Below are 15,523 nucleotides of genomic sequence, written 5' to 3'. Positions count from 1 at the left end.
GACGGGCAGCAGGGTTGTCCTGCAGCTGGGGGCTGTGCTGGGCTGGGAGATGGAGCAGAAATGAGGGGAAAATGGGAAGTGACTTCCTCACCTGCCTGGCTGTCCCAGAGCATCTTCCTCTTCCTTGCAGCCTCCTCCTCCATTCAGCCAAGTCTTAGGAATGACAAATCCTGGTTTTGGGGGAAAACAATGTGTGAGTGTGCTGAGCTGGAGGTTCCTCCTGCCCAAGTCCATCTCTAGAAGTCACTAGGTATCTTGTGTCCATGGAAACCTCTCAAAAACCATGATGCAGGAAAAAAACCCCTCCAAATTATTAAGATTCAGCAAAGGAGTCCTCCAAGCTTCCCCCCTCTCTGGTCTCTCCATTTTGGGGCCCTGGAGGTCTTCGCTCTCCTGGGACAGCCTGGTTCCAGCAACCTTTGCTTAGGGTTGCTGGAAGTTTAGGGGTCCCTACTCCTCTGAGTCTCTGTTTCGAGCGCTGGGGGTCCCAGGGTTCCCGCTCCTCAGGCTCGCCCCACTCCAGGATGCCGGGGGCGTCCCCCCTCCCATTCCCCCGTTTCAGGGTCGACGCAATCCTGCCCTCCCCATTAACTCCGTGCTTCCTCCTGTCTAGTCTGCCGGGGTATTCCCAACAGGTATCGCCTCTCTCCGGCCTCCCAGGCCAGGAGCAGCCAGGACCGGTGTCCCCTGCTCCCGCCGGGCGATCTCCAGCTGGCGTGCGGGACCCCGCATCCTCCCCGCCGCAGCCTGGGCTCTGCAGGGCCGGGATCCCCCCTCGAACACAACAACTCCCGGGGACACACAAATATCTGGGGTAAGTCCCCCCTCCCCGGTCACCTGTGGGATGCCGGGGCAGATGCTCCGCGGGCCGGGAGGGCTGCGGGCGCAGGGCGCAGTGGACTCGCGAATTTCCTCCTCTTCCTGCCACTTCTTCTTCTTCTCCTTTGCGGAAGATCAGACAGCTACAGAAGCTGACCTCCTGGTCCCGGTACATAAACTCAAAGCAAGAACAAAAATGAACACCGCTTTTCCTCGTCGTCCTTCTGCCTCTCCTCCTTTTCCGGCTCCTGCTCCTCCTCTTCCTCTCCCCTTGCGCTCCCCGCTTTCCGCTCGCCCGGCTGCGGGTGGGACGGGCCGGGACAGCGTGGACAGGGAGGAAGGGAGAAGATGGCCGAGGAGGTGGGTCAGCCCCGAACCGAGATGGAGGGAGCTGGGATTTGGGGGGAAAGAAGTGGGAGAGGGAAGATGAAGGGAGGCGGCGCAGCGGGAAGGTGGTTCCCGAAGGGGTCCCGTCACATCTCCCTTCACGTAATCCCTGGAGGGGTTCCCTGCGGCTCTGGGGGAAGCGGATCCTCACTGGGGGGTTCCCCCTGTGGGAATCCATAGGATTAGAGGATTTTAGGAGAGCTGGGAAAAAGAAAGGCCTCCGACAGCAAGGATAGTGAAATGCTAAAGCAGCAGAAAAGATATATCGGCAGTAGCGAAGACGGGAGAAATAGAACAATAAAGCTGTGTAGTTTGGCTTTCTAAGTTGCAAAAGGTATATTTTAGTAAATATTTAGAAGGTTAAATATGAATGGGGCTCTGTGCTTTGTCTTTTATGAACGAACCATTGCATGAGAGAAAAAGCTGCTATTGTTTTAACCAAAGCTAGGTGTGCTTCATGTGGTTGGATAGAACTACTGTCAGTATGGTTTTGTTCTATGGAATTGGCTGAAACTGGGTCTGAAACTATCTTATATAGTTATAACTATCTTATAACTATCTTATATATCTTATACTGTGTTGTAACATTAAGTTTCCTCGGGCTGCTGTCTGGATAGCGAGCTGCTCGCATCAATCATTGTCACAGCCATGTAATGAGACTGATGCTTCTTAAATAAACAGCTCAGGACATTATTCAGGTGTGGTCCCGTTCTGTTCGTGTCTGTATATAAACTGCCGGCGTCACCCCCCACCCAGCCCCGGTGGGGGTGGGAAACGGGGGTCCAGCTTGGCCTCCCGAGCTTCCAGTGGGCTGTGGGGTGCTGGAAGTTGCTGTGGCGGGGGGCACACCACGACCTGTGTCCCTGCCCACAGAGGGGTGTTCCAGCAGACGGGAAAGGCCAAGTGCCACTTCCAGAACGGCATTCCGGAGTGGAGCTGGACAGGAGCAGCTCAGACACGCCGTTGGAAAGCCGCTCTGCATCATCATGTGCTGATTCTCGTCTACCTCTGACTCCGCTCCGGGCTCTGGAAATTCTCTTCTTCCGTCTGCATTCATCACCCACCAGCACCGGCACACGGGGAGCAGCCTTACAAGTGTGAGGGATGTGGGAAGAGGGTTCAGAACATCTCAGATCTCATGAAACATCAGTGGACACACTCGGGAAAATCTCTCCCCAGCCCCCGCTCCTGTCAAGCCACACCACAATCTGAGAAATACTTGTTCAGGCCTTGGCCTTGACAAGCTGCCCCTGGGCTTAGCTCCTCTTGAGTTTATCACCAACATTGTCTGTTCCAGGAGCTGGTGCTGCCCAACGAGCTCCAACAGCCTTGGAAACTCTTTTTTCTTTTGCCTGAATAACATCCCAAATGGGATCATATTTTTGGTCTCAACCTTTCCCAGAAAGTCACCAACCTGAGCTGGGGCTAGGATGAAAAATGTCTGAGACTAAAGCCCATCCCTTGGGCCCCATAAACAGCAGCCCTGAGTGAGACCCTTGGAACTCTCCTGGGCTGCAGCAGCTGCGGCAGCAGCTGGGAACTCTCCCGTTTTCTGCACTTGGGGCATCCCCAAATGGTCTGGGCTGAGCCCCCCACTCCTCGAGGCTCTGCCCTGCACCTGGTGGGAAGATGCAAAGGCAACTGAAGGGAGAATCCCACTGGATTCCAGGGGAATTCCCCACAGGGACCTCGTGCAGACTCCTTCTGTCCATACGTGTGTGACGCTGAATATGCCATAGCAAATGTCCTGGGAATGCCACTCTCCTGGAGTCGGAAGTACTTAAGAGATGTAAGTCAGTCAGGCCTGTGGGTATGTTCCTGTTGTGGTGTAATAAATTCTATGTGAAGTTACTGATTAAGTTTCAGTTAAGTTTAAGTTAAGTGCTATTGGGCCTTTAAGCATAAACTGCTGAAATCCAGGCTCAGTTCTGCACAGGTGTCTACTCTGACCCTTGTGACTCAACAGTGGGGTCTTCCATATTCCTTTTTATCCTTACCCTTTATTGTTTTTTTTCCCTCACCCCTTCCTCCCCCAGAACCTCCTGAGGTACATAAATAGTTTTGGGTTTATTTCAGTTTGGATTGATTGATTTTGGATTTTTGTTTCCTTTTTCTTGGTGTGCTTTAGCCAGGTAATCTTCCCCTCCTCTCTCCCTCCTTCTCCTCCTCCTCCATCCCTCCTCTTCTCCCCAGGACCAGCACCCACCCTTGGCCTCCCAAAGCCACAGCATCCCACCGCAGGGGCAGGGATGGAGCTGGGGCAGCGCTGGGCTCTCGGCCTCTCCTGCCCACACTCGGTCCCCACTGCAGCTGCCACTGCCAGGACAGTGGTGGGGGGCCCAGGCTGGATGCCCTCCATCTTCCCCCTCATCAAATTCCCCTCCTGGCGGGTGCTGAAGGTGAGGGGGGGTTCAGGTGGGGAATGTTGGGTGCTGCGGGTCTGCCTGGCAGCTGGTGAGTCACCAGCCAAACCCCTGCAGAAGTGGGGGATACCCTGCAACCCCTTCAGGAACGGCGTCCCCCCGGCCCCACCATCCTCAGCCTTCATCTGTCTCATTTCAGACCCCATCTGACTCCTCCTAATCCCCATCCCACCCCTCCCAATTCACATGCCACTTCTCCCAAATCCCATCTCACCCCTCCCAATCCCTATCCCATCTGCCCCAGTCCATATCCCACTCCTCTCAATTCATATCCCACCCCTCCCTATCCCCTTTCTTCCCCTCCACGGTCTGGAGCGCTGTGGTATTGAATATTTTTGGGATGGTACTGAGTCATTTTGAGGTGGGATCGAGGCATTTTAGGCTGGAATGGAGAGTGGCATTGAGTGGTTTTTGAGTGATGGATAGAACCCCTCACTTTTTGGGGTGCAGAGTAATGGAGGAAACTCCTGCAAATTCCCTCAAAAACCCCAAATCCTCCTGAATATCCCCCAGACTACAAATTCCCCCCCAGTCCCTGTAAAATGGTGGGGTTTTACACATGTTTGATGAGGTTCTTTATTTTTACCCAGTTTTGGGTGTTTTTAAAGGATAGATCACAAGAAAATCAAGGCCAAAATTAAAGAAGTTACGTGTCAGCATTGTTTGAGTATCCATGGGGTCGGATTGGGTGGGGTGGGTGAAAGAGCCTTTTTTGGAGGGGTTCCCACAAAATTGTCTCCAAAATCTTGGTCTCTGCCAGTGCTGGATTACCATGTCTGTGACCAGCTTGAATCACCAGGCTGATTGAAGTCCAAACGTGGTCACCACAGATAACACAATGTAGGTTCTCTAATAGGTGAACTTGGAGCAGTGAAGAAAGCTCTTCCTGCAGGCAGGGCACTCGCAGGACGTCCCTTACCTGTGGGACTGTTGGTGTTGGGTCAAGGCAGAGCTGCAGGAGAAGCGCCTCCCACACTTGGGACACTCTTAGAGCCTCCTCCTGGTGTGGATGTTCTGGTGGCAGATCAGGTTGGAACAGTCACTAAACCTCTTCCCACATTCCCTGCACATGTAGGGCTGTTCCCCAGTGTGGATGGATGCTCTGGTGGCAGACCAGGCAGGTGCCTCACCTGAAGCTCTTCCTGCATTCCCCCTGCACATGTGGGGCCATTCCCTAGCGTGGACCTTCCGGTGGTAGATCAGATGGAAGCAGAGGCTGAATCTCTTTCTGCATTCCAAGTACGGGTAGGGCCGTTCCCCGTGTGGATCTCCTGGTGGCAGCTCAGGCTGGAGTTCTGGCTGAAGCTCTTCCCACATTCCTCTCACTCATAGGGGCAGTTCCCCAAGTGCACCCAGTGGTGGATGAGGAGGTTGGAGCTGTTGCTGAAGCTCTTCCCACATTCCAAGAAGCCCTTGTAGGGTTTCTCCCCATCGTGAAGCTGCTGGTCAACCACCAGCTCAGAGTTGAGCTGCCTTCCTGGCTCAGGGGGGCTCTTTCCTCCTCAGAGCACCCTGGGCGGGGTTTGCAGGCCCTCCTTGTGGGGCATCTCCAAGGCTTTTCCTCCCTGTTGACTTCTTGTGCTGTGGAGCCACTAAAAATTGTGTTTTTCATAAGGTTCTGCCACAGGAACTTGTTCTCTTGGGTCTCCGTCCACAGCTCAGTGCCTGGGGGAGGAAGGAGAAGGGAAGGGGAAGGAGATCCCCCCAGTCTGTGCCCGCAGGATGTCCTGCAGCTGGGGGCTGTGCTGGGCTAGGAGATGGAGCAGGAGAGAGGGGAACGGGGCAGTGACTTCCTCACCTGCCTGGGTATCCTGGAGTATCTTCCCCACAGTCTTCTCCATGCAGCCAAGGCTTGGGAATGACAAAGTCTGTTTTGGGTGAAAAAAAATCAAGGTATGAGCTCATTAGGTTGGGGTTCCTCCTACCCCAGTCCATCTCATATATATCTATATGGTCATCTTGTATATCTAAAAGCCTCAGAAACATGAAGACTCAGTGTCAAAAACCCTCATAGGAGTTCTACCTTTCTAGTTGCCTCTTTCTGGGGTTCTGGAGGTGCCCCTTCACTGGGCTGCTGGGGGTCCCATGGGTTCTGGGCTTCCCCTCTTCTTGGGTGTTGTTTAGAGATGTGTGAGGCATCCCAGGGGTTCTTTCTCCCCTAACTCCCTACTTAGGCATGTCTGGGGTCCCAGGGGTCTCCCTGATAAGAGAAATGGGTCTTAATGTCTTCACAAAAGACTAGGTCTGAAAGAACCAATCAGGTTCTGAAAGAAGGTGTGTGAAGGTCTTCATGAACATCAAACTATGCCTTTGTAGCAGAACCCAGACAGTTTGAACTTCTGAGCTTCTGGGGAATATGCAGTAGGTGGTTTGGGAAGGCTCTACCTGAGGAAATGGGGAAGCAAAGAGGGAAATACGCAGCCAAAAGTTTATGATAAAAGGAGGTTGCATCCTCCTTTTATGAGGAGAGTCCCCACAGGGGTGTGCCCCAGTGGACTCTCTCCCTTCGTTCAAATAAGGTTGCAGGGCTCCTCTGTCTTCTTTGTGAGCACTGGCTCTTCACAGGTGATTTTTCCACACACCTGTCTCCAGGCTCCCCCCTCTCCAGGCTGACAGGTTATGGCTCCTCCGTTGCCCGCTCTGTTCTCCCCTCTCTGCTCCAGACTGCTGGGGATTCTGCCTCCTCCGTGCCCTCATTTTGGGGTCCCAGGGTTCTCCCCCTTGGCTGGCCCACGCTGCCGGCACCAGGCCATCGCCATCCAGCTCCGGGATCCCGCATTCCCCCGCCCTCCGCCACCGGGACACCCCCAAAAAACCCCACCTGTAGGGAATGCCCCGAGGTGTTCAGGGCGAGCTCAGCTGCAGAACGCTGCGGGGAAGGAGACGATGCCCCCGGGGGCGGTACAGTGAGCGATGGACCCCCTTCTCCTCCGTTTTCATCCCTCCTCTTCCTGCTCCTCCTGGTCTTGCTCCTGCTCCTCCGCCGTGGCCGCCCTTTCTCCCCCTCTGCACCACGGCTGCCCTAAGCTAACCCTAACCCCCCGACAGCCCTGGCTGCGGAATGGGGTGACCCCCCAACCCCCCCAATCACCTCCGCAGGGATTGACCGGGAGCTTCAGCCAGAGCTCTGACCTGGGAGTCCGGCAGTAGCTTCATGACAGAGAGAAGCCCTACTCCCTGCCTGGAGTGTGGGAAGAGCTTCAGCTGGAGCTCCCACCTGGTCCGCCACCAGAAGATCCACACTGGGGAACGGCCCTACGCGTGTTTGGAATGTGGGAAGAGCTTCAATGATGTCTCCACCTTCCTCTCCCACCAGCAGCTGCACGCTGGGGAACGTGCCCACAAGTGTGGGCAATGTGGGAAGACTTTCAGCCAGAGTTCCGAACTCCTCACCCACCAGTGACTATGGCAAGAGGTTTTGGAATGGCTCCCATCTCATCAGGCATCAGGGGACACACACCAGGGAGAGGCCCTACAAGTGTCCCGAATGTAGGAAAAGATTCAGCCGGAGCTTTGCCTTGACAAGACACCAACAGACCCAGCAGTAAGGGAAGCCCTACAAGTGCCATGACTGCAGGAAGAGCTTGAGTTGAAACTCCAAGCTTATCATCCACCAGCACCTGCACACTGGGGAGAAGCCGTAACAAGCGCTTGGAATGTCAGAAGAGCTTCAGCTGGAGTTGCAGCCTTATCACCCACCAACATCTGCACACTTGGGGACAGCCCTACAGCTGTGGGGAATGCAGGAACAGCTTTAGATGGAGCTCTTGCTTGATTTACTACCAGAGGATCCACATAAGAGAACCACCCTACCAGTGTGAGGAATGTGGGAAGAGTTTCACTGATGTCTCCAGCCTCATCACTCACCAGTGCCTGCACACTTGGGAATGGCCCTACAAGTGTCAGGAATTGGGAAGAGCCTTATCATCATCTACTACCTGATCCGCCACCAGAAGATCCATATTGGGGAACAGCCTTACGAGTGTCCCGAGTGTGGGAAGAGGTTTCAGAATAGCTGAAATCTCATCAGGGATGCACACAGAGTAGAGGCCTTTCCACTGTACCAGCTGCAGGAAGAGCTTCAGCTATAGCTTCAATCTCATCACCCACCAGGACATCCACAGCTGGGTGAAACCCTGTGAGTGTTGGGAGTATGGGAGAAGCTTCTGCAGGTCTGCCTTGACCTCACACTGCACCCATCAATAAAGGGTGAGCACCCCAGCAGGGAGGAGGGCGGAAGACCTTGTTTTTTGCTCCAGCTTCTTCACCCTTTGGAGGACACACATTGGATGATCCACATTGTGCAGAGACCTGATGATCCATATGCAGAGCTGGGATGCATTCAAGAAGCAGCTGTTTTTTTGAGGCCTGTGATGAACAGGGATAATTTGAGGAATGGGATGTTCCCCAAGTGACCACCAGAGACCCTTAAATGACGCCAACTCTAATGTAAAGGAGTTCCAAGATGTGATTTAAATATGTAAAAGAATTTGAGGGGAATGTTTAGCATATGAGTTTGGGAAATGTATTAATATGTATTAGTTACATAAATACAAACAAATATGAGAAATAGCTGAGTGTGTGTAATAGGGGGAGTCATACCCTGCACACACCTAGCACTGAAATAAAGCTGCTTTCTAATAGTGAAATTACATGGTTAAAGAGTTTAATTCCTGTTTTCAGTGACATTTTCTTGTTACCAGCCCCAGCCCCACACACAATCCCCAGCTCCAAACAGGTGCTGGCATTCCAAAAACAGCCAGGCTGTGCAGTGGGGGGGTGTTCATGTCCCCACCTCGTACAGCTCTGGGAGCTCCGGTCCTTGAGGGGTATCCTTATTCCACGGAAGAATCTCCCCATCCCTCTCCCCCTACGAACTGGATATGTCAGGAGACTCTGCAGTTAAAATCTGGCATCGGGCTGTTACACTCTGAAGCCCTGCACTGTCAGTCAGATGTGCCCAGGCCGCTGTGCCAGCTCAGCAGCTTCGGAGAAGTTATCACTTATCACTTGGTTGTTCCTTTATCCTGCTATTTTAACAGATCTCCTGTATCTTATCTCACTGTCATTCAACGCCAAAACCAGTGGAAACCGCCTTCATTTACCGCTGGCATGTTTGCAAACAGGGCATTGTTCGTGTTGTTTGACCCCATTCAGGCAGAGTATACCGGTACTGGACTCCCACTGTCCCACCCCCAATTTTCCTCATTCTCCCATTCATTTCCCATAGTCCCTTCAATCCCCAGCTCCCCTACAGCTTAGTTTCAGGGTGTGTCCCCCTGGCCCGGTATTGGGAACTCAGCCCCTTCACACTCAGTTTGGAAGTCAAAAGATCCTCTTCTCCACCCTCTCACACTCCCTTCTCATCATACCTCTAATCTCCAGGTTTCCCCAGAACTTGGTTTGGGGCTGCCACCTACCTCCCACTAAATTTGGGGGGTTGATGTGCCCCTTTCACTGAGTTCTGTAGATTCCATATCTCTCCCACTCCATTTATGGGTCCCAGACCAAACTTTCCACCTCTTTCCCACTGCCCTCAGATCCCCAGCCCACCATTCCCTGCTCTGGGTGTGGGGAGGTCCTACCCCACCCTTTTCCTGTCCTGGCCTGTCCTGGATTAGGACAAATCTGGGAGAAAACCTGCAAAGGGGCCCTCTCCCAGAAAACAAACCCACACAGCCCCTTCCCCCCACCGGTTCGGGAAGGATTTCTCGGAGAGAAGTGGAAAGAACCCGTTTATTTAACAAGAAAAACATCCCCAGCACGCAAAATGAACAATACCAGATGACAACACTTTCACCGATCTGAAAAGGATGACAAATTCAGAAAGTCTTTCCTGGGAGTTGCTCCCTCCGGCGCTGGGGATGGCTGCTGCAGCTACAATATGTAAATTTTTGGTGTTTTTTAGGTCTTAGTCCGGAGCAGGTTGGAGTGGTTCCAAAAAGGGAAAGGAAAAACAGGGAAAAATCTGCACCACTTAGCTAAACTAACTAACAAGCAGAAGCAAAAAGCAAACGCAAAGCAGGAGCACAGCAAAAAGCAAGAGCAAAGCCAAAAGCAAAAGCTGCACTATGTACTGTCCCATCTCTCTGTCCCGCCAGCCGTGGGGGAGCAGGCTGATAACAAACCAAAACAAACCTTGCTCTTCAGAGCCAGTCTTAGGCACAGAAAATAATATCCAGCACCAACAGAACAGCGGATTGGGGATACAAGCATCATAACCTCACCCTAGGACATGGCCTCACTGCTTCCCATTGTCCCCCTCCCTGCTTCCCCCCTTCCACCCGCCTCCCGCCCCCCGGCCCCGTTCACCCGAGCGCTCCGCGCCCCCAGCCGGGTGTTATAAATGAGAAGCTTGACTAGGCCAGTATTCAAGCAGCAAACAATTTATTAATTAATATGGTAAAGTATGAGCAATACAGTGCTGGGTACAGCGGGGGAAGTTTTCCCTCCAACTGCACACCGATGGTTGAGGCTTACAGGTATTTATAGGGGTGCTCATAAGCTTTCTCAGCAATTTCTATTTCCACTTTTTACTCCTGAGCAATTTTTATTCTCAATTTTTATGTCACAATTCTATACACTATTGTGAGTTAGTTTTTCTCAGGATGTACCCCAGAAAGGAGTATCCCCAGATGGTGGTGTCTGGCTTCCGAAAGAAGAAAGAGGTCTTCCAGCTGGTGAGGTCCAGATTCCAGATGTGGGTCCACCTTTTAATTGCAAGGACTATAAATCTCATAACAGTGATGTCCAGCTTCCCTTGGTGGAAACTATTAGTCCTTGAGTTGATGCTCATCTTCCTTTCTCAAGCTGCTTTTCCCTGTTTTGTTAAGGCATTGGGATAAACATGTTTCCTTTTTATATATTCTAAAGCTATCGTTTCAAAGATCCTAACTACAAACAATATTCTGAAACTATACTTCAAAAGGTTATTATTGCAAAACTCCTTTTAGCTAGAAGCAGAAAGTTCCTATGAAACAGCAACATCCTTCAAGCTTTAATTCAAATGTTCCCAAATCAACTTAAGACTTATAAAGGTTAATTGCGAACAAAGGATAGGTTTAAAGGCCTTCTTCCACGCTTTACTTCCTCAGTTATTTATTAGAATTCGTGTTTACAACTGTCCCACGGTCAGTTTGCACACATATCACAATCACAGACATACAGGTTGCCTGTATGTACCTGACATGAAGCACAGCTTGGTATTTCTCACGGGGAGCTCCCAGTGCTCCCCAGCTGTGCCATCCCAGCTGTGCCATCCCAGCTGTGCCATCGGCCGTGCCCGGGCTCTGCGGGGACAGATCCGGCCGGGGTGCCCCCCCCATCTCCCCCGTCCCCAAATTCCCCTGGCGGGGGTCGCTGGGGCCCAGGGGGGCTGCAGGTGGGCAATATACTGCTCATTTTCGGGGGCAGCAAGGGGACACACTCTGCTCCAGGGGGGTGTCCTGCAATCGGGGCACCCCCACAAGCCGGTTATAACCCCTCAGCCATCAGAGGAACCATGGGGTCCCCCCAACCTCCCAAAATGAGGGCAAGGCGCCCCCACAAGCCATTTATAACCCTGGAAATTGGCAGAAAACAGCAAGGTCCTCTCAAATGGGGTCATCTCACCCTCCCATAATGAGGGGGAATCACCGCAGCCCCCGAGAATAGCGGGGAGTCACCTCAGCCCCCGAAAATGAGCAGTACATTCCCAAAAGCCGTTCGTAACACCTCAAAAGTAGCAGGAAGCAACAGGGTCCTCCCCAAAACAGGCTCCCTGTACAGCTCACTTTTCCAAGTGCCAGAGCCACATGTCTCTCCCACCACACCCCCGCCTCAGGATTCTGGGTACCCCAAAAACTTGCTTAGGAAGGGGGGTGCCCAAAAATCCCCTCAGGAATGGGGAATATCTCAAAATCTCTTCAGGAATGGCAGATATCCCCAAAACTCCACAGATTTGGGGGATACCCTGAAACACCTTTGGGGACGTGGTCCCCCATCCTTAACATCCCCTATCTTTTGCTATCTTATTCCAGATCCCTTCCCACCCCCCCAAAATTCATTCCAGCCCCTAACCTATATCCCACCACTCCCAATCCCAATCCCACCCCTCCCAGATATGAAGATCCCCTTTCCAAGCCCTATTTCCTCCATCCCATCCCACCCCTCCCAAACCCCATTCCTCTCTTCCAAACTCCATCCCACTTCTCCCCATCCACATCCCACTCCACCCCAAACCCCATCCCAACCCTCCCAATTCACATCCCACCTCTCCCAATCCCCATCACACCCCATCCCACCCCTCCTGGGGGTTTTGAGGGTTCTGTGGGATCACATAATTTCTGGGGTGGAATTGAGCCATTTTGAGGTGGAATCATGCCCTTAAGGGGTGGAGCTGAGCTATTTTAGGTTGGGATTTAGCCATTTTGGGATTGATCCCTCTTGGATGCGGACTGCAAAACAATGGAGAAAACTCCCACACTTCTCCAAATATCCCCTAGAATCCCAAAATCTCAGTAAAATGCTGGCAGTTCAGAGGTTTTTATTCCATTTTTTTTACCTTAACCTTGGGTGTTTTTAAGGGATAAACAGGAATAAAAAAAAAATCAAGGCCAAAAGAAAAAGATTTACATGTCAGCATCTGTGAGTGTCCATGGAGTTGGCTTGGGTGGGTGGAAGAGCCTTTTTAGAGGGGTTTCTACCGCATTGTGTTCAAAATTTTGGTCTTTGCCCCATTCCATCACCATTTGGCTGTGCAACACACCCATGGGCCAGAGAGAATTAGAATCATGGAATTATTTAGGTTGGAAATGACCTTAAAGACCATCCAGTGTTGCTTGATACCAGAAGAAGAAATGACTGGATGTAGCGGATGAAATTTTTTAGGGTCTAAGGTCAACAAATCTGCTCTTCCCAATGAATTTCCAACATCAGTTTGTGTCCCAATGGATGTTCTTGCCCCTGTGTTCATCCAGGTGCCTATGGGGAACCAGGAGGATGTTGAGACCACAAGCCAGGTGTCTTCCAACGTGGATCACCAGGAACAGGGATCACCAGGACTCTGCCCGACACGGATCGTCCAATGCTCTTCCCGCAGCTGGAGCACTTGTAGGGCTTCTCTTACCAGTGGGTCCGTTGGTGTGAGGACAAAGCAGAACTCTGGGTGAAGCTCTTCCCACACTTCAAGCACCTGTAGGGCCTCTCCCCAGTGTGGACGCGCCAGTGCTTGACCAGGTCGGAGCTGCGGATGAAGCCCTTCCCGCAGTCGGTGCAGCGGAAGGGCCGCTCCTCCGTGTGCATCCGCTGATGCAGGAGGAGATCGGAGCTGGTCTGAAACCTCTTCCCACACTGGGGACACTCGTAGGGCCGTTCCCCGGTGTGGACGCGCTGGTGGATGACGAGGCTGAAGCTGCGGTTGAAGCTCTTCCCGCATTCCATGCAGTTGTATGGCCGTTCCCCGGTGTGCAGCCGGCGGTGGCTGATGAGGTGGGAGCTCTGGATAAAGCCCTTCCCACACTCCAAGCAAATATGTGGCCGTTCCCCAGTGTGGAAGCGCTGGTGGTATGTCAGGCTGGACCTCTTGCTGAAGCTCTTCCCACATTCCAAGCACTTGTAGGGGCGTTCCCCTGTGTGAAGGCGCTGGTGGACCACCAGGTCAGAGCTCTGGCTGAAGCTCTTCCCACACTCCCCACACTCGTAGGGCCGTTCCCCAGTGTGAATCTTCTGGTGGCGGATCAGGTGAGAGCTCCAGCTGAAGCTCTTCCCACACTCCAAGCACTTGTAGGGCTTCTCCCTGCCATGAAGCTGCTCATGGACCACCATCTCTGAGCTCTGGCTGAAGCTCTGGCTGTCTTCCTGGCACAGGGTAGATCTTTCCTCCTCAGAGCTCCCTGGGCTGGGTTTGAAGTCGTGCCTCATGGGGGATCTCCGGGGCTTTTCCTCCTTGCTGACTTCCTGTGCCGTGGAGCTGCTTAAAACAGCCTCTTCCACAAGGTTCTGACATGGGGATTTGTCTTCCCTCCTCTCTGTGTGCAGGTCATTCCCTGGGGGAGGAGGGAAGAAGGAGAGGAAGGGAAAGGAGAGGAAGGAAGAAGGAGACAGAAGAAAAAGGAATGAGTGAGTCAAAGGAACAAGGAGAGGAGGGATTGAGGAGAGATAGGAAGGAAGAAGGAGCAGGAACAGGGAGAGGAAGGAAGTGAGGAAGGCAGAAGAAGGAAGAAGGGGAGGAATGAAAAAGGAGGAGGAAGAAGAAGAAGGAACAAAGAAGGGGAAGAAGGAGAAAGGAGAGGAAGGAATGAGGAAAAGGAAGTAAGAGGAAGGAGCATAAAAAAAAAGGAGGAAGGAGAGACAGGAAAGAGAAGGAACAAGGAAAAGAAGGAAGAAGGAACAAGGAGAGGAAGGAAAAAGCAGAAGAAAAGGGAGGGAGAAACAAGGAGAAGGGAGAAGGAAGAAGGAAGGGGAGGAAGGAGATCTGCCTCTGTACCAGAGGGAAGGGGAAGGACATCCCCCCAAATTCATACCCAGCAGGACAGCTGGGGTTGTCCGGCAGCCAGGGACGATGCTGGGCTGGAAGCTGAGGCAGAAGAGTGAGGGAAAGGGGCAGTGATTTCCTCCTCACCTGCCTGGGTGTCCCAGAGCATCTTCCTCTTCCTTGCAGCCTCCTCTTCCATCTGGCCAAAGTTAGGGAATGATAAATCCTGGTTTTGGCAGAAAAAACAAGATGTGAGTGTGCTGGATTGGAGACTCCTCCTGCCAAATCCATCTCTAGAAGTCACTGGGCATCTTGCCTCTATAAAAGCCCCCAAAACACTAAGACACAGCCCCTAAAACCCCAAGATTCAGCCAAAAACCCCTCTAAAATAGAAAATTCAACCAGAAAAACTACAAACGGCCAAGATTTAGCCCAAAAAAACAATAAAAATACCAAGATTCAATCCCTAAAAACTTCACAAGATCAAGATTCTGCCAGAGAAAAATCTCCCAGGAGGTCCCCCTCTCTGGTCTCTCCACTTTGGTGTTTCAATGGCCCCCCTTCTCCAGGCTGCTGGGGTTCCTCTGTGTGTAGGGGATCCTCATTCCGGGATGCCAGGGGTCCCGAGAATCCCAGAGGTCTCCCCACTTTGAGGCTCTGGTGGTCGCTCTTCTCTGGGCTGCTGGGGGTCCACTGAGTCATGTCCTCCCCACCTCCTCAGGGATACCACGGATTTTGGAAGTCCTGTGGGTGTTCTCTCCTCTCACCATCTGCTTCAAGACACTGGGCGTTCCCGAGTTCCCCCCCACCCTGGGTTTCCCACTTTGGCGTTCCTTGGGGAAACCCTCTCCAACCTATCCCCTTGCCCTGCCTGCCGGCGGTCCCCCCTCTCTGGATCCTCCGTTTCTGGCTCTCCTCTCCAGGTTTCTCCCTCTCCGTGCCCGATCCCTCTCCAGGCGGCTGGGGCTCCCCCAGCTCCAGCACCGCCTCTCTCCTGGCTCCCCCCACACCTCGGCTCTTTCGAGGGGCCCCAAAAGCGGTGTCCCATTCCCCTGCCAGGACCGGGCGATGACCACGAGGGCGGGCTAACAATGGAGGCGGCGGGCCCCGAGCAGAAAATCCAGCCCTCCTCCGCGGCTCCGGGCACCGGCATGCCGCGGCATCCCCCGGCATCCCCGCGGGGCTCTGCGGTCGGCCGCCACCGCGACCGCCCCGACAGAACCACCGCCCGGGGACCCTCCGCTACCCTCCTAAGGGGCATTTCCGGGTCAGCTTGGGATTCCCGGAAGATCCCAAGATCCCAGAAAAACTCCGCCAGGAGCCCCACAGGATATTTGCGGCGAGCTCCCCCTCCGCCGTCACCTGCGGGATGCGGAGGGCAGGACCGGCGCTCCCAGGGCGGGGGGCTGCAGCTACAACGAGCGGGGGGCTTGTGGCTCCT

General features: G+C 53.2%; 1 protein-coding gene and 1 pseudogene across 1 annotated transcript in view; one reads left to right on the top strand and one right to left on the bottom strand.

Moving 5' to 3' along the window:
• LOC121337731 overlaps positions 1-8,115 on the top strand; it is a 24,744-nt pseudogene extending 16,629 nt beyond the window's left edge.
• The window catches only part of LOC121337730 (zinc finger protein 883-like), a 16,834-nt gene extending 1,311 nt beyond the window's left edge, over positions 1-15,523 (bottom strand). Inside the window, 7 exon segments of the mRNA XM_041408000.1 lie at positions 4,551-4,723; positions 4,814-4,891; positions 4,894-5,068; positions 12,436-12,447; positions 12,672-13,654; positions 14,230-14,308; positions 15,445-15,523. Coding sequence (XP_041263934.1) covers positions 4,551-4,723; positions 4,814-4,891; positions 4,894-5,068; positions 12,436-12,447; positions 12,672-13,654; positions 14,230-14,281 — 1,473 coding nt within the window. The 5' untranslated portion in view covers positions 14,282-14,308; positions 15,445-15,523.

The sequence above is a fragment of the Onychostruthus taczanowskii genome, unplaced genomic scaffold (genome assembly GCF_017590055.1).
Source record: "Onychostruthus taczanowskii isolate IOZ18803 unplaced genomic scaffold, ASM1759005v1 scaffold284, whole genome shotgun sequence".
Lineage (NCBI taxonomy): Eukaryota > Metazoa > Chordata > Aves > Passeriformes > Passeridae > Onychostruthus > Onychostruthus taczanowskii.
This window is presented reverse-complemented; position numbering and strand designations above follow the sequence as displayed.